Source organism: Takifugu flavidus, chromosome 5, assembly GCF_003711565.1.
Source record: "Takifugu flavidus isolate HTHZ2018 chromosome 5, ASM371156v2, whole genome shotgun sequence".
Taxonomy (NCBI): Eukaryota; Metazoa; Chordata; class Actinopteri; order Tetraodontiformes; family Tetraodontidae; genus Takifugu; species Takifugu flavidus.
Genome location: NC_079524.1, coordinates 5,921,933 through 5,939,502, shown reverse-complemented (window position 1 = coordinate 5,939,502; position 17,570 = coordinate 5,921,933). Strand labels below are relative to the sequence as shown.

The 17,570-nt window shown below is 45.7% G+C and overlaps 3 protein-coding genes across 5 annotated transcripts; all 3 read right to left on the bottom strand.

The window, feature by feature from the left end:
- Positions 1-133: 133 nt before the first annotated feature.
- Positions 134-6,817, bottom strand: dhx37 (DEAH (Asp-Glu-Ala-His) box polypeptide 37). The gene is made up of 26 exons (XM_057033473.1): positions 6,438-6,817; positions 6,170-6,339; positions 5,967-6,079; positions 5,520-5,877; positions 5,293-5,441; positions 5,101-5,193; positions 4,882-4,978; positions 4,651-4,764; positions 4,348-4,564; positions 4,046-4,144; positions 3,897-3,967; positions 3,666-3,798; positions 3,513-3,589; positions 3,191-3,423; positions 3,005-3,116; positions 2,801-2,907; positions 2,308-2,496; positions 2,092-2,216; positions 1,876-1,992; positions 1,625-1,797; positions 1,436-1,550; positions 1,140-1,277; positions 973-1,067; positions 730-803; positions 543-640; positions 134-458 (listed from the first exon to the last, which is right to left on the bottom strand). Exons 1-26 carry the CDS (start codon positions 6,541-6,543, stop codon positions 382-384), a joined length of 3,450 nt encoding a protein of 1,149 aa, XP_056889453.1. The 5' UTR covers positions 6,544-6,817; the 3' UTR covers positions 134-381.
- Positions 6,818-6,926: 109 nt separating this feature from the next.
- Positions 6,927-7,733, bottom strand: gp1bb (glycoprotein Ib platelet subunit beta). Its single transcript, XM_057033491.1, has one exon. The coding sequence runs from the start codon at positions 7,727-7,729 to the stop codon at positions 7,136-7,138; it is 594 nt and encodes a 197-aa protein (XP_056889471.1). The 5' UTR covers positions 7,730-7,733; the 3' UTR covers positions 6,927-7,135.
- A 968-nt stretch (positions 7,734-8,701) lies between these two features.
- Positions 8,702-17,432, bottom strand: septin5a (septin 5a). 3 transcript variants are annotated; one of them, XM_057033476.1, is made up of 11 exons: positions 17,288-17,432; positions 17,139-17,152; positions 11,607-11,697; positions 11,363-11,449; positions 11,122-11,245; positions 10,883-11,017; positions 10,635-10,752; positions 10,428-10,529; positions 10,157-10,253; positions 9,749-10,068; positions 8,702-9,557 (listed from the first exon to the last, which is right to left on the bottom strand). In XM_057033476.1, the coding sequence occupies exons 1-11, from the start codon at positions 17,331-17,333 to the stop codon at positions 9,498-9,500; spliced, it is 1,194 nt and encodes a 397-aa protein (XP_056889456.1). In that variant the 5' UTR covers positions 17,334-17,432; the 3' UTR covers positions 8,702-9,497. The 3 variants fall into 3 exon arrangements, with proteins under 3 accessions (XP_056889456.1, XP_056889457.1, XP_056889455.1); XM_057033477.1 differs by lacking the exons at positions 17,139-17,152; positions 17,288-17,432 and adding an exon at positions 12,451-13,794 and having other exon boundaries at positions 9,749-9,851; positions 9,933-10,068; XM_057033475.1 differs by lacking the exons at positions 17,139-17,152; positions 17,288-17,432 and adding an exon at positions 12,451-13,812.
- Between the last annotated feature and the right edge of the window lie 138 nt (positions 17,433-17,570).

The following is a 17,570-nucleotide window of genomic DNA, read 5'->3' as shown; positions in this document are numbered from 1 at the left end:
CAGAAATTTTAACTTTGATGATTCAGATTAGTTAACTTTAGCTAGAACCAGATCAGATGCTGAACCCAAGGCTGTTATCAGACTAAATTGTTCTGATTGACAAAAATAATCAGTAAATCTTCAGTAAAACAACTTTCACTGCAGAGAAACGTTTACTCATATGAAGACTGACAGTTGGCACATTAGTCAAAACTAGTGTAAAGAATCCATCAAAACTTTTCCTAAATTAAAAAAAACAACTTTCAGAAGCATACAATTTGACAGTTGTATATTTACATTTTTAGACCTAAAAAAAACCCCAGGCCATATTTTATCACTTTTGATGATGAAAGCAGTTCTCAGGCCAGGGTGTTAAAGGCATGTCTGCCTTCCAGATGAAAACTACACTGGAGGCCAATGTTCAGCTACTTGTTGATGCAGGGCCTCAGGTAACCACTGGCAGTAAGCAGACAGTAAATCTGGGAAAACAGACAAATACAGAGTGGAATTCAATGAATAAAACTAAACCAAATTAGGTCATATCAAGGAAATGATATCCTTACATTTCTCATCAGTTTTCCAGACAGAGAGAAGAGCAGCTCTGCTGTCAACTCCCTTTGACACCAGTGCTCCCAGCAAGGCTTCTGTCCTGGGCTGCAGCCTAAAGTAACAGTGGCACAAAAGTCGGTCAAAAACCAACTTGTTGACAGGGATGTGACCAGCCGTGTGCGAGCGTCAGTACAAACATACTTAGCCCAGGTTTTCAGCATGATAGACGGGCTTGACAGAAGGTGGTGAACGTGCTTCTTTAGTTTCGGACAAACCTGCAAAGTAACACCGAAAATTAATGAGCAAAACTTTTATACAATTAACATACACATAAAAAAATATCCAGACAGAGTAGGAAGACAACTCGCCCATCTCTAAAGTCTCAAGTTTTTAGACAAATTATGTAAGACAGTTTACAATGATTAAATAGGCAGACTCTCCTACCTGTCCCTCAAGAAGAAACCTGGAAAACAGTTTGTAACGTTCCAGGCCTTCCGGATATTCCATCTCCACAGCAGGCAGCGGCCAACCCACACGGACTGCAGGACAGAAACAGGCATTACAGAGGCGGAGACAGAGACACGAGTCAGAACACACAGCAATCGAATTACAGAAGGTGCTTGAGCGGTGACATCTGATGGTGCCGCTGGATGAACACAACCATGGTGATGGTGACTCCAGGGTGGGGCCCAGATGACAGTACTGAGGAAGGAGCTTGGGGATCCACTCAGCTTCTACTGCTGACACGCCTGAGGATCAACAGAAAGGACATTTAGCAAGTGAACCCTAACCTTGGTGTCCTGAAAATCTAGCGTTTTGTGTCTGGGTGTGTGAGATCTACATAAATAACCTTTAATCTGGCAGAGAAGTGACAGATTAGGACTGAGAAACAGCAAAGAGCCTTTACCTTTCATGTACATCTTGCTGGTCTCCATGATCTCCTGGTAGACAACAAAGTCTGGCAGCGTTTTGAAGAGCGCAGAAGTCGGATGAATGAACACTGGCTCGTCTATAAGAGGCGTCTATTAAGCAAAACAGAAAAAAATTGAGGCTGTTGATGCTTCCAAATTCCAAACAGAGTCCTTGAACGACGTACCTTGTAGCCATTCTTCCATTTAGGGTCGAGTAAATCTTCTGCCTGTACCCGTCTTGCAAGGTGGTCACCCAGTCCAGCCAGGACGATCTGCCGCAAACACACGACCTGGTGCTCTGTTGGTGGAGGCATCTTAGGATTCACGAATGTGCCCACTTCTGGACTTACTGCATTCACTGAAACGAGAGATGTCCTGCTTCAGATCCATGGCAACCTTGAGCACGGTTAGGTGGGTATGCATGTAGACATTTAACCTGCGTTAGTAAGTTGCCCTCTGAGCCTCCTGATCTCCACCATAGCTTTATACCTCAGGCCATTGTCTGCACAAAACTTAGGAGAACAACCTGCAAACTCACAAGCACCGACAGCACCTGTATATGCAAATATAGCACAATGAAAATAAATCAACTTATAATGCACACACATCTCAGTCTGGAGCTCAATTTGGCCCAACAGTGGAGTAAACTTACCCAGCATGACCATTAAGTCCCCCAGTAGAAGTGACTCTCCCTGTCCAGCCCACAATCTCCTCATTTGTGTCAGCCGAGCTCGACGCTCGGTGAGTGTGGAGCTCTCGTCGTTACTTCCTGCAGGCCTGAGGAGGAATAGCAATGTTACTCAAATATACAAAATAATACAACGAGTGTTAAATCTGAGGGTAAATGTGGCATGAAACGTGTGTTTACCTGTCGAGCTCTTCAAAGAGTTCTCTGACTGTCATGGCGGCTACCACAGCAATCACGTAGGGCAGGCAGTCCTGCTGCTTACCGAGAGCTAGCATCTTAGCATAGCGTGGTGCCACAGGGAATGAAGCCATGGCTCTGCCCAAGGGGGTGATGGGGCAGCTCAGCCTTGCTTGCTCCAGCTCTTTAACTCTTTAGAGGAAACCAAACATCTTAAAATATCTTTTAGCATAAATAGCTTTAAGCATAAAGTACAGATAGCATTAAGTAGGATTTATTAAAAGAAAAACAGAAACACAAAGAAATTCCTTGTTCTCATTGCATGATTACATAAGGCCACACATATGGCCAGCTATCTTTCATCGTTCTGATTCATACGAAATAAAATATTTTAACAAGCAATTAAGTCAGAAGAAAATGTGGCTTAAAAGTGCCAAAAAATGAAAATGTTAAATGAAACGTCCTTAAAACAACCAGTCAATCACACTGGCGTTACCTTCCAGTGTGTGGCGGCTCCTTCAGAGCCCCCAGTGAGATCAGCAGCTGCTCTGCTGCAACAAGAGTCTCGGCAGAGGGAGCTGTGGGGAAGGGGAAATTGACCACCTGCAGGAACAGAAAATTAAAGATCATCTTGAGATTCATACAATGGAAACGCCCAGTTAGGGACCATGAGGTGTTGATTTGTTGTTAAGGTGTTGACCTTATCGATGTTTAAGTCCTTCATCTGTAAAACCAGGTCGTCCACGGGCCTGCGAGTGATCTCTGCCTCTGAGAACAGACTGAAGTCTGCAAACACGGCAGACGAGAAGAGCCTGCAGATACACACAGGGAGTGAATATGATGCAACCAAGCTAATCATTATACTGTTAAGACTGACAGTGCTCACCTGTAGCAGTGGCCGGGCTCCGTTCGGCCAGCTCGACCTGCTCTCTGATTGGCTGAGGCCTGAGAAATCCATGTGACCTTGAAGGAGGACACTCCGGTCACTTTGTCGTAAAAACGTTTCTTCACTCTCCCGCAGTCGACCACATACTTGATTCCAGGGATGGTCAGAGACGTCTCGGCTACGTTTGTGGCAACAATGCACAGACGAGTCCCAGGCGGAGGCGGCCGAAACACCTGTGGTCAGAGAGGCACACGGATAATGATGCCAGAGGTCAAACTGCTACGCTGATTTAAGCATCCCCTTTTAGGAGGGTAAATCTCACCATAGCCTGCTTTTCTGGAGCCAACAGTGAGTACAAGGGGAGAACGTAGAGGGGGATCGATGGGTCGACCTTCTCTTCTAGAGACAAAACACAGAGGAACTAGTACCACTCATGTGAACCACGTCCCACATATATTCCTGTGGAGAAACTCACCTGCTCCGGTGGGATCATCACCAAGGTCCAGATCAGAGCCTTCATCCTCGTCTCCAATTCCGGCTTCTCTGTCCTCGTCGCCTTCATCCACTGGGAGGGCAGAGTAGTTATCCAGGTCAATTCTGGGCAGAGACTGGTAGCAGAGACAGCAATCTTTTACAGATTTATCTGTGAAGGTCCCTGGTGCCATCAACCCAGATACAGTTCAAAAAGCACTGCAAACACACTTACAATAGTCTTCTTCTGCTTGGACTTCTTAAATTTCCTCATTGCCTCAGTGGAATCAAATTCCTCTGATTCTCCTATTCAGAAAACAAGTAAACAAAAGCACATTTAAACATACAGTATATAAGCATATAGAGGGATCAAAACAGACGCACCAGTGTTTGCATTGCCCTTCCTGAAGGGGAAAGCTTTTCGTAGCCTTCTGCACAGACTGTGAACCTCTGCCTGACCAGTGAGAAACACCAAGATTCCACCTGAACAACAGAGAATAAATTCACCATATTAATGTTCCGCAATGTTTTAATGTTCCGCATCCTTTAAAATGAATGAAACCTAATTTTCGTACATTATTGATTTGTGTTTAAAAAAATGGGGAGAATTTAAAAAGGTCTTGATAGACTTTAGTTCTCTCTTTAATATTCAAACAGGTAAAATCTGAGATGTGGCTCAAGTGAACCTGAAGGCAGCATGCGATGGATTTTGCAGGTTTTGTGGAAAACTTCTCCCGTGTAATCTTCCAGCGGGGTCCGCTTGTTGAAATGTATAGAGACTGGAAACTGCCTGGCATCCACCTTTATGACGGGCGGAGGTGTGGTGAAGAGCTTTGGGTTTTCGGTGAAGTCCTCCACACGCAGAGTGGCCGACATAATCAGCAGCTTCATTGGCAGGCCTTTCTGCACAGACACAATGAGAATCCTCATGAAAAAAGCACAACACGATGAAGGAATTAAACAAAACCCGGCGATCAGCCATCTCTTACTTTGTTTCTTAGTGGGACGATGCGAGACAACAGTCCAACAAGGATGTCTGTGTAGACGCTCCTTTCGTGAGCCTCGTCTATGATGATGACGCTGTATCTTTTAAGCAGAAAATCCTTTATAATAAACAGATGGAGAAAAACAACTGTAGCATCATTGTGAATAAAGGTGCAACCCTCCCCACACAGAAGCAAAAGACATTTGAAATGAATGAGAAAAGAGAGTAGGAGCACCTTCTGAATCTCCTTGAGTAGAACACCATCGGTCATGAACTTGATCTTTGTATCATCTGTGACGTTCCCTTCGTATCGAATCTGGTACGACACCACCCTAAACAGCATTTTTTTTCCATTTACAAAATGTATCTCCTTCAAGTTGGTGTGAATGTGCCTTAAAACTGCATTCTGTATATTTTATCACATATTTTGAATACTTGCAGAGTAGTTTCTTACCGCGTTGGCAGGTTCATCTCTTTGGCCACTCTGTGGGACATGCTGACAGCAGCCACCCTCCTCGGCTCTGTGATACCTATGATACCACTGTTGCTGTGGGAGAAATAGTGATGAAGATGACAGTGGCCACGTATCACCACCTTCCATTTATCTTCAGGTCATTATGGCAGGTAACAAATGAGGATAACCTACGTAGCATAGCCAGCTTCATACAGAAACTGGGGCACTTGCGTGGTCTTTCCGCTTCCTGTCTCTCCACATATGACAACACAAGGATTTTCCCGGACCGCCTCCATGATGACCTGCTCCTCTGATAGCACGGGCAGTTTGAGTCGAGCTTCCTACGGAGTTGGAGAATTTGTGATATGAACTGTTAAAATGGTCAGACACATACAATGACCATGCACAAGCACACACACCTGTATTTGTGGTGATCTGTCAACAGGAACAAAGATAGCTGGCTGAGATGGCTTCTTGCTCTGGGTTCTTTCTTCACCCAAAGTCTTTTTCTCATTCTCGCCTTCTTTCTCTGTATTGTGCTCTTCTTCCTTCACCGTCTGCTTATTTTCCAGAGTTGATGTGGTTGCGTCTGTACATTCGTTCTTCTCTGTTACCTCACTTTCATCCTCCGAAGACGTGTCCGGATCATCGCTTTCTTCTTCTTCCAAGTGTTCTTCTTCCTCATCATCTTCCTCTTTCCACTTCCTTTTTCGGTGAGCTCCACTGATGCTGCTGATCTTGGTGCCTAAGTCTCCATCTTTAACTTCATTTAATATTCTGGAGACAACCCAAAATAAACCTGTGACTCATTTTCTTTCCATTTATAAAGATAAGTTGACTACAATGTGTTTGATTGTTGCATTTACTGTTTAGTGTGGAAGAGTTTCTCCCCAGTTCCCAGCTTGGAGGTGGTGTAAAGCAGCTTCCGTTCTGACTCTGGAAGCTGCACTTCAGCCAGTTTGGAGAGGATGTCTGCTCTCTGGGAGTGATAAATAGAGGCACACACTAGTAGGTACACTGTTATCAACCAAACCAATTTGTCTGTTATTACCAGTGAGCTCTCATTCACCTGGGCTTTCTTTTCTTTGCGCTCCAACACTTTCTGCAGCTCCTTTTTTTGCTTCTTGGTTAAAGGCTTCTTCTTAGATGCGCGAGTTAATGAGGCTGTCTTCTTTTTGGATTTGTTTGCTGGCAGGACTAAAGCGTTACTTTCGTCTACACCTTTAAGTTTGCTGCCATCTGAAGAGCAGTTAAGTTTAGAAAGAGTTAGAAACCAAGCAAATAACACAATTGGTAATCAAATAAATCGTACAGAGATATAATATACGATTGACTACCTTGCAATTCAACCACAACGTCTGTCTTGTTGTCATCAGCTGATTTCGGGGGCTCATTTTGCTGTCTTCCCTTCCAGTTGTGTTTCCTTCTTAGTTTTCCCATCATTAACCGAGGTCAAAAGTTTGTAGTAACAAAATGTGCAATCAAAGCAAGTCAAATAGTTAACTTGTAATGTCAGATACCATGGAAGATTGCGGTAATAACACAGGAGGACGGCATCCAATTCGCTATAAACGTCATTTGTACAGTTGAATGAATATTTAAATATCGTACAAATGGATCTATTCTAATGGGTTAAAAGAAACTGTAGAAATATCCGCTCTGCATTAAATTTCCAAGCAACCCTCACGTGTAAACACGAACGGTCCGTCAAGTAATGTGTCCGTCTTGGAAATGCTGTCTTGTTTAAAGGTTCCGTGTTGGAATATGTTGCGTTGTAGATATTACACGGCGAAAAAAGGGAGAAGAAAAAGAGCCGTATTGCCACGTTATGTTGTTTTAATGTTTTTTATTTTACTATTGATGGTGATGAACTTTATACACAGAAAAGTTCCATGTAGAAGAATGATTCATTAAAATGTTAACATGAAAATGTTAAATACACATTGAACAACAACCTTTGATATCAAGTTATTTTCATCATTTGAATGAGATCCTGGTGAGATTCTATTGATGCTATCATATTCTATCATATACATTAGTTCTGCTGAAGATCCTCCCCTGGTAGAAAGCTCTCTGCTCTTGTTCTCCGAGCTTCCTTTGACAGCCTTTCAAATTTTCTCAGGAAGACAAGCAGGGCGATTAGTAGAGCTGCCTGTATCACCACAAACGCAAACAGACACACCTGAGATATCAGAGCCAGGTTACAGTACCAGTAATGACAGGACTTCAAGACCTCCTCCTCTGTTAAATAAGCCACCTGCCGTCCTCTTAGACTGGGAGGAGAATGGCAGCTGACCCCCCAGTGTGCCTTAAGTGCGGCAGGCTGCCGAAGCAGCCATGCACGTAGATAGAGGATGCCACAGTCACAAATCCAGGGGTTGTCTTGAAGAGAGACAAAGTGGAGCGACGTAAGATCATCCAGGATCCCGTTTGGGAGGCTGGTCAGCAGGTTCTTGTGAAGAAGGAGCTTAGTGGTCCCTGAAGGGAAACTGGTGGGCAGTGAGGTTGAGGTAAGGGACCTGCTGGTACAGTTCACCTGGCTGCCTAGACAGGAACAAAGCTGAGGGCATGCTGATGACCTTTGACCCCCGAACATGAGGAGCAGACACAGGAGCAAAAGTCGCCTCATGGATGACTGGATGACTTTCTCCGCAATAGTAAAAACCTAACAAAATAAATTTAGTCCAGAAACATAAATAAAGATAATGTGCTATAGAAAATAGGAACTTTTCAAGTATATTTCTAATTTCAGGAGTCATTTAAAAGTAAAACCACTAATATGTATTAACAGATGAATGTGCTAGAACAAAAATTCTGTAAGGGAAATGTTAAAAACTAAATAATAAAATCAGTTGGAATAATTTTAGTATCTGGTTTTAAGTGCAATAAAAGTTACGTACCTTCAGTGCAACTTTTTCCAGCTCAGGACTGCTTCTTACTGTCACTCTGTGGTGTTACTGTAAGCTGGAAGACTTTGATAAGACGACTGTCAAAAATAACAGACACACGCACACACGCACGGGGCCGCGCACGCGATGGGGTCCCCCAAGTGGCTGTGCAGGGAAACTCTCTCTGACACCTCTGCTAGATAAGTGAATGTGCATGTGTTCTTGTAGGAACACTATAGTGTGTGTATAGTTAGTGTAGTTAGTAATTGTCAGTAACTTCCTCTGTGTGTGAGGTAATATATTATTTTTCATCTCCTCCCTCTAGTCAGTGTCAGTCTAGTCACCAGCAGCACATTAATGTCCTAATAATTGAGCATTAATTTTATTTTTCTCACTTCAAAATTCTGACATTCCTTTTTGAAAAACTCACCGTCTATGTAGAAACCCACTGGAGATAGACACAAATTCTCAGATAACCTTCCGGCAGCAGCTCTTTCTCTAACATGTGGACTCTGACAGCTGGACGTGAGGGAGGAAGCAGCGTGGTGAGCTCCAGACGGACGGAGCCTGGCATCACAGAGATGACCAGCAAGACTTTAATTATCTCACCTTTATCACTGGGGCACAGAATGAGCTCTCATCCTCTGGGCATTGGTCACACACACACACACACACACACACACACTATACTGATAGTGAAAAATGAGGCATACTTTAGTTCTTGATGCAGTTTAATACAAGCACAGGGCGTTGGCTATAAAGCAGTAAAAATAGGCCCACACTGTTAAGCAGATCTGAGAGCTGTGCGCTCGTACACAGGAGTACAGCACCAACCTCCTCATTATGTCAAAGGCATTCCGTTCACAGTTAGCCACTGGCAATAAGTGCATATTCAGCTCAGCCCGCACATGTAAAAATGCTGTGAGAGGATATTTGGACTTGGGTGGTTTCTGTAGATCAGAGGACAAACGAACGGGAGGAAAAACGCAGTTAGCAACAGCTGACGGGGGATTTTCCTGCATGTATGCTTGCTGATATGTAATCAGAGAAAACAAAATACATACCTTTACACACCCAAACACACAAGCAAATATATATATATCTATAAAAAAAAGTTAACATTTAAACAGCAAAAACCTAGTTGTTGTTTATTTTTTACAAAACATCTTGCAGCACACAACGTTCATACCCTGACAAAATATTCCAAATATTCAACACTGTATTTATAAATTAGATACACTGAGTTGGAATTTATATTATGCATTTATAGTATATATGTTAGGACTGTTCAACCACAGCAAAGGGCTCAAAACGATTTGGGAGCAAGGTTACCCCTGACAACCAACCTTCCGGGCAGATACACTAGTCAAAGCACCAAACTGAGGATAAAAATATAGCCAGAGTTGCAACTAACACAACATCCAAGTCCGACATTTTAGGGGCTCGCCGTATTTTAGGGGATTAAAAAACAGCAGGTGGCGCTGCAGCTCAGCTCTGTTGGGAGAGACGTCACTGGTCTTTGTGCATCTGCTGCTGCATCTTATTCAGCATCTCCTGCATCCTCTTCAGCTGCAGACAGGGAGGAAAAGTTCCACATATCAGTGCTCATGTGCGGCCAAACTTTGATCGGGTTTCATTTTAAAAATAAAAACAAAAATCACGGCTGAACTGCCAACGATTACAGTTATATACCAGATAATTCAATTATGTGTGCACATGAGTGCCCCCTGGTGGTAACTACTAAAATAGGTGCTTCTTACCTCTTCGTCTTTCATTCTGATAAGTTTCTCCGTCTCCACATCGGGAGTCGAGAGGGGCAGGATGGGGACGGGACTGTCCATACGGTTGTCCTGAGCCAGTTTACTGAAAAGGACGAAATAGGGGAGAAAAGGTGAAGCAGGTAAAACCCAGGAGGGAGGAGCCTTTCTCTCCCTTCGCAGGTACCTGGTCATCTCCTGGATGCACTGCGCTCTGTAGTTCTCATAATGGACATCACAGGTCACGTCTTTAAGGTCGTGCATGTGTGAGCGGATCAGCATGTTCCTCAGCTTGACAAAGTCACAGTGCGACTGGTTCTCCACTAACACCAGATATACAAAGTCACTGATCACATTTCGAACGATCAAGTCCAACTCATCCATTAGGAACAAAGGGAGACGGGACGGTACCTTCGACGATTCCCCAGGGGTACAGTCTCCCTCTCACTCTCTGTCCTCGGGCCTCCACCACTGTGTTGCTGCCAATCACAGCAAAGGGGGTGCACTCCTGCTCACAGGTTGGGGGGGGAATGAAGTTCAAAACTATGATCTCAGGCTAAGTGTTGCATTTTTCAAGCATGGGTGACATTAAAACACGACGTGTCCTTCACTTCTACTGAAAGAAAATCCTCTGTTGAACAGAGAAAAGAGGCAGAGGTTAAGTCTGAGTGCACACACCCACCTTCAGCTCTTTATCGAGCTGCTTAAACTCTTCATCCTCATCAGAGTCACATTCTGGGAACTGGTAGACTTTGATCCCAAACTTGTCTATTTCTTCTTGTATCTGAACACACACGCACACGTACACAGACACAATGACACACGAGCCCGTTAGGAAGTGGCAGGCAGAGCGGCGAGCTGAATTTGCTGTGACGGAAGTCGGACTCACTCTGTCCTTCAGCTTTTTGATCTCATTAGGTGTGAGACAGTCGGCTTTGGCGATGAGAGGGATGATGTTCACTTTTTCATGCAGCGCTTTCATGAATTCAACGTCCACTGGGCGCAAACTGTGGAAAGAATCCCCGAGTGGGGGACAGGAAAGTCCTCCAGACATGTTCAGGACACATTCAGGTGTGTGTGTGTGTGTGTGTGCGTGTGTGCGTGTGTGTGTGTGTGTGTGTGTGTAGGTTGGGTTACCCATGTCCAAACGGTGGGATAAAATAGAGGCAGCAGTGGACTCGGTTGTCCTGGATGTTCTTTCTGTTCAACCCGCTCTCGTCCCTAAAGTACTGCTCAAACTGCTGATCGATGTAATCTGTGATGGGTTTCCAGCTGGGACACACACACAGACACAGACACACACACACACACACACACACACACAGTCTGAGATGTGCTGAGCTGCGGTCAGGCGGAGGAGCAGTCTTGCAGCTCACCACTCGTTGTTGTTGACGGCGTCCCCAAACCCCGGCGTGTCCACGATGGTCAGCTTGAGCTTCACTCCCTTCTCTTCGATGTCGACAGTGTGTTTGATGATCTCCACTGTTTGGTTTATGCGCTCTGTGATCAGCAGCAGGCCGAGGAAAGATCCGTTTCATTATATTGGCTTGATACGGGCTGGAAGGTACCGGTACCGGTTCTTTGAATGAGTTGTGCTGATAAGAAGTGAAGACTCACCTTCAGCATTCAGTAACTTTCTGTCTTTGTAGAGATCTGTAAGGAACAGGCTGTTGATCAGGGTGGATTTACCCATACCTGATTCTCCTGAAACACACACACACACACACACACACACACACATTTGATCAGAATACATGAGAAGTGAAACCTCGTCTGCACTATTGTAGCTTAAAGAGGTGACGCAGCAGCTTAATTGGGCCTCGTATCTTAATGCAGGGAGAGCTGAGTGTGTTCCGCTGACCTGCCACCATCAGTGTGAAGTCGAAGCCTTTCTTCACCGACTTCCTGTGGACCTGTTTGGGCAGAGTTGCGAAACCCACGTATTGTTTTTCCTGGGGCACCAGACGGGAGAAAACGGAAGAAAAACCAAGAGAGAGTTAGTATTAGTGCATCAGAGGAGAATTTATAGAAGGATCAAAAATGATCGAAGAGCTGGTTTGGTAATCATCAGTGTGATGTCAGCACTTATGGGCTGAACCAGACCTGGACCTATAATTACCCTGTGGGCTGAGGGGGGCTTTCTTATTGCCACATGCTTTAATGTTGAAGGAAAAACACGTCTGGAGCCTTTCAGTGTGATAAAAAATGACGGAAAAACATGTGCAGTTTTTCTCTCTTTCAAACTCTGTAGGGAAGATTTCCACGACGACCTTCACGAGGAGACACTGATCTCTCTGTGCAGCCTCGGAGACGTCACCCTCGTCCTTCAATCCGAGCTACAACATGCACATTTGAAGAGCACACAACACACACACACACACACACATAGACAGAGGACTCATTCAGTAATACTGTAAAGCCCTTTTTACAGTCTGCAGCCTCCCCAGCCGAGCACACAGCCGGCGTCCTGATAAGCTGTCATAACTTGTTAAAGGAACTTCCGAAGGTTCCCCACAGGGAGCACCACAGCTCTAAAACTCCCATTCAGGAATAAAACAAAATAAATACCCGCAGGGGGGTGAGACCATCACAGCAGAAGCCCAGTAAAAGCCACCAGCAGTAACCTCTGGACCCTGACTCTTCACGTCTCAAAGACTTTCCTGATGTTTCGTCTCATGCGTCCCCAGAATCGAGCCTGGTTTTACCTTCTGCCGGGCTGTTCTCACTCGTGGGCACAGCAGCCGCTCCACCAGTTTTTCCTGCAGCATGATGGCATCCATCCCAAACCACTGCAACGCCGACAGTCTGAAATAGCCACAGGCTCCACACAACTCTGCAAAACAGCCCAGCGGGGAATGGGGGGGTAAAAAAAAAACTGAAGCCTTGATAAACTCGGCCCTGATGGCGTGTCCTAACCCAAACTGCTTATTTTGATTTGTTTCCTCTCTCTCTTGTCTATTGCCTCACAGCGATCCAAATCCCTGTTCAGACAGGTATGAAGGAATTCTCACAGAGAGGGAGGGAAATCGAGAGAGGGAGGGAAAGAGAGGTAGCAATTTGAGGGAGGAAACGAGTAAGGGATGGCAGAAGTGGATGTCTATAAGAAAGTCATTCATTCAGCCAGGACTCCCTCCCCCAGCTGAGGCAGCCAAAAAACAGAACTCTGCACGGAGGGGAAAAAGCGACGGTTACCCCGCATGGGAAGCCGGGGAGGGAAGGGATGGATCCAGAATGTATCATAAAAGTAAAGAAAAGAGAAGAACTTGTTTGAGTTCAGCTGTGATGCAACTCACAGAATGACAATAGATCCAGACCAGACACAAAAAGTGCAAGTACCGGCCTGCCGAGCCAGACGGATCTGTACCGTCTGAACATTCAGGAAGAGAAATGAGTGTGTGTACGTGTGTGTCCAGGTTAGTTCATCCACACGTTCATATCTTAACTCAGCATGCCTTCATTTACTTAAAAGGTAAAATGCTTGACATCAAAAAAGGTTTAAAGAACGCATATCTTGACTTCAGCCATAAACAAATACATATTTATGAGAATGTCCTTGCTTGACAGCCAATAGTGTGATGTGTGTTTAACATCAATTTGTTTAACATCAATTTGTCATCATTAAAGATGTCAGTCATTGTTGCAAACTGCTGTGGGTGGAGAATAAAGTGGTCTTAAAACTGGTGCAGTCTGAAAGTTGCGTGTTCGATGGTATAAGTTGCACTTAATTGCTTCCAGATGTTCTGTGTGTGTGCACTTGTGCATGTCTGTGTGTGTAGGTGTGTGTCCAGCTCGTACATTTAATTATGCTAAAAAAAAAAAAAAAGTAAATCCTTATTTCAATAGACACGCCTGGGAGTGACGTCACACGCGTATAGGTGTTTCACTTCCACTACTCGCCACAGGGGGGAGACAAAGATAATCCAACTTCATGGGCAACAGGGACACACTTTTCTGTGGGAACGGATGAATAATCTTCACCTCAGATTATGATGTAGGGAGGGATCAGAGTTAATACCATTTGTGCCATTACAGCAGAACATGTGGGGATGGGCTCTGAGGGATGTTTTAAAAAAAGAACAGATGTCTTGAGCGATATTATAATGCGACCCCCCCCCACCCCCACTCCAACTACGCCCACCCATTCAGTCTTTCTCAGTCGCCAGCTGTCAGTTTCCCTGTTGCAGACTAATCTTTTTAATTCACTTTTCTTAGCAATTAGAAACAAAAATAGGATGTTAACAAATTGCCACATACGGAAACACTTGTTTCAGATATCAGATATTGTCTTTCCACACCAAATTAACAGATTTTATTTGTTGCATTCATACTGTTATCATTGCTAATTTATTCCCTGGGCTTTACTCAAATCTGAATGAATAATTTAGGTGGTTCATGACAAATTTTCCCATTGTTGGGGGGATTTAAAATCACATTAGCCTGATGGAAAATGTAACACCCAGAGGTGGTTACAGTAAAGCCTTTGTTGTTCATTGCAGACTTCAGAGTTTCTGAAGGTGAATCAGTCACCTGACCTCCACCTCAGTGGAACAAGTTTAGTTTTTCTGCAGACAAAAGTGAAAGCAGAGTCCCACAAACACCAACGGATGTTCTTACAAAACATCTGCACACAGGATGATCTTTGCTCAGGTCTATTTCAGACCAAGGACTGTCATTATAAAGTCATTCAGATTTTTTTATTGCTTATTTTGCACATTTCATCCAGGTTTTACACAAAATTATTATTAGCATTCAAAACTCAGAACATGGTTTAAATTTATGGTTGGCCTGAATTAATTATAATTCTTAACTACTTTGTTCTTTAGAGTTTCATTTTGATCAGCGGCTGGATGATAATGTTAAAAGAAATATAGAATAGGATATTTATATTCTGCTCAAACACTGTAGCTCCTCTGTGCGGATGCTTGGACAGCCAGAGCTGAACTTTGAGGTAAAATACTTTGGCCTTACAGGAAGTCGCTGTCAAAATGATCCAGCAGTCAACTGCGTGGCCACAGAAGCATGCACACGCAGTAAAGACTGTCTCTCTCTATTTTTCGCACCATTACACTCGCTAGCTTTGCCTAAACTGCTGTGTGACAACCAGCGAAAGGGAGAAAAGAAAAGTGATGGTTGTGGAGGTTCTCTTCATCCTCCCTGGTGCCATGGAGACTCACATACTCTGAGATCTGAGAGCATGTGATCGCTCAAGCAGCAGTGGACATGAGGGACTGCTGTGGTTCAGATTAATCATATCGCCCAACTGAACAACAGCAACCTTCGTTTCATTGGATTAGACACCAAATCCATGTTTCCAGAGGATTTGTAATCCCAAACACACCCTGACCGACTAAAGATTCTCACAATCTGGGTCAAGATTCTCGGAATGCAGGGTGGAGGAATGAGGAGCAGCGGGGAGCTGCTTTAGCTGGTCTGCACCAGCCTGCAGGTACGGTAGCACGTGCACGGTGGCGGCATCCCAGCGCACCGCAGGCTGAAACTCTTCAAATACCCGATCACGAAGGACGACATCACCTGTCACACAGCAACGCTCTTCAAGAAAAACCTGATGAAGCAGAGCCGCAAACACCCACAGCTGCCAGGAGCTTCCCTGTCTCTCAGGACACCTCTGAACGTACGGTCGTGCTTCATGATGTGCAGGCAGCGGTAGCTCAGTCTGGAGGGGGGGGGGGGGGGGTTCCTGGTTCAAGTCCCGGTGCAGACAAAACAAGGACGGTGTTCTGGTTGTAGGGATGATGTCAAGACACATTCAGGACACCAACAAGAGACCCCTGACCCCCCCCCCCCCCCCCAGTGAGCTGGTACCCTGCCTGCAGCTGGGACAGGCTCCAGCTCCCTCCCTGTAAACCCCCTCCCTGGACACGCCTGCTCCTGGTCTGCAGCTGGCTCTGAACGGGAGCCAGCTGGGGTCCCGCCATCTGTGGTAGCGAGAGCGAGGGAGACGAAGAGCTGAGATGGGATGTTGACCCCACATCCGTCTCAGACACTGAAACAGAGGAAGCGATGGCTCGCAAAAACTAAGGTAGAACTTTGACAATAAAACCAGAGAAACGCGTCGAAAAGTGCTGGCAAACTGTTTTCGACCGCCATCATTGCACAGCAGAGATGTCTACAACGTGCGTTTTTGAGTTTCTAAATCCAAAACGAGTGTTCCGCACACGCCCACATATGAAGAAGCACTACGAACGTGATGTCCGCTGCCTCGCATGCGAGCGGTGATGTAAACTGCTTAAAAAAGGAAGGCGGTCGCCTGGCAACGCGGTATGACAGCATAAGTGAAGGGAGTGCTCGAGAGGAGGGCACGGAGAGGAGTGAAGGAAAATATTGATTTAGGATTGATTATCAGCGGTGATCTCAGGTTTGGTTTCCAGCTCCTCCTTCACAGTGCGAAGCGGGGCCAGATAGAGAGAACGTAGGCGTGAAGAACGTGCAGGGTGTAAAAAGCTGAGAGTGATGCGTGTGTGTGTGTGTGTGGGGGGGGGTGTGTCATGTGATTACAACTACTGGATTTGCTCCAAATGGGATTTTCATAGAACAGAAAGGAATCAACCTCCTCCTCGTGCATCTCGAGCTCTACATCTACACTCTGTTACCTGCAGATTATCCCCAACCAGGGTCTCGGGGGGGGGGGGGTTGTTGGGGTCAGTCCCAGTCATCACTAAGGACAGCCAAAGTTACCCAAAGATCAGATCAAGCATTAAAATATAGTGAAAAGCTTCCACATGTGATCAGCAAAACTGATCATGTCACCGATCCATCTGTATGTAGGTCAAAGGTCATTCCGCTGCATACGTCCAGGTGAAATTCATTAAGGTGGGAGTTTGCTTTGCTATATCACGGCAGACACGCTCAACACACGCACCCGGGCTTCTTTCAGAGGCCGCGCCAGGTGGAGGAGGGGGGCAGCCGGGTCACCAGGGAGGCGACCTCCCCGGCATGCTCGTGGGGCAGCTGCGCTTCTGGGTGGAACAATAGCGGCGGAAGCCTCATCACAGGGGCAATTTAAGTGGGGTTTTGATCTAATGTCGGCAATTGGGTCAGCCCGGCGTTGGTCTCGTTGACCAATAATCGCCAACAACTCCATCGCTGGCGAGAGGACGGAGCCGATGGTGGCCGATGGGGGCTGGTTTCAGGAGCGCGCAGCCCCCCTTGACGCTTCTGCTCCACATATGTGTCTAAAAATGAAACCCTACACCCTCCTCTTCCTCCGCCTGTCAGTCTGGGCATCACTGACTGCGGTCGGATAACTACCTCCGTTACTGACGGACCTATACGCGAAAATCTAGGACGCTGCTCACGCAGAATTATGGAAAACAAACGCATTTATGTGCACGTATAATCCAAGCAAAAGCCAAGGACGGAGGTTGTTTCTTACCTCCACGCTGTCCTCTATTGGCCATTAGAGGATGGATGTAGAGGCGATGCAGGTGCAGGAAGGCGGAGCGACGCCCGGGACAGAGACATGAAGCGATCACTGCTTTAGTTGACGCACTGACAGACTGAAATCAAAGGCAGAATTCTCACCTGTTTTCACCGGGATGCGGCTCTTGTACTTGATGCTGGTCGTCATGATGCCCGCTCTCCACCCTCGACCTTACCCGAAGCGACGGCTCTCAGACAGCGGCCCTCCTCTCCTCCAGAGCTCGGACAGACGGCTGGAGGGGGCGGGTTCAGATGGCAGCGACAAGCCCCGCCCCCAGTGGATACAGCCAATCACAGCTCGGTATATATCGCAGGGGGTCCTCGCCGATAATAGATCGTCATCTGATTGGTTCAGCCTGAAGAACCCGGAAGTATCAATTCTACA

Excerpts from the sequence above, each read along its gene's own strand:
- septin5a (XM_057033475.1), bottom strand. The coding sequence starts at position 12,525 with ATGGATGCCATCATGCTGCAGGAAAAACTGGTGGAGCGGCTGCTGTGC. Across the intron at positions 10,753-10,882 it reads ATCCCACCGTTTGGACATGG|TTTGCGCCCAGTGGACGTTG; the intron begins GTAACCCAACCT and ends TTCTTTCCACAG. Across the intron at positions 10,530-10,634 it reads TCAAAAAGCTGAAGGACAGA|ATACAAGAAGAAATAGACAA; the intron begins GTGAGTCCGACT and ends GTGTGTGTTCAG.
- dhx37 (XM_057033473.1), bottom strand. The coding sequence starts at position 6,543 with ATGATGGGAAAACTAAGAAGGAAACACAACTGGAAGGGAAGACAGCAA. Across the intron at positions 1,798-1,875 it reads AGGGCAACTTACTAACGCAG|TGAATGCAGTAAGTCCAGAA; the intron begins GTTAAATGTCTA and ends CTCTCGTTTCAG. Across the intron at positions 804-972 it reads GGTTTCTTCTTGAGGGACAG|GTTTGTCCGAAACTAAAGAA; the intron begins GTAGGAGAGTCT and ends GTTACTTTGCAG.
- gp1bb (XM_057033491.1), bottom strand. The coding sequence starts at position 7,729 with ATGAGGCGACTTTTGCTCCTGTGTCTGCTCCTCATGTTCGGGGGTCAA.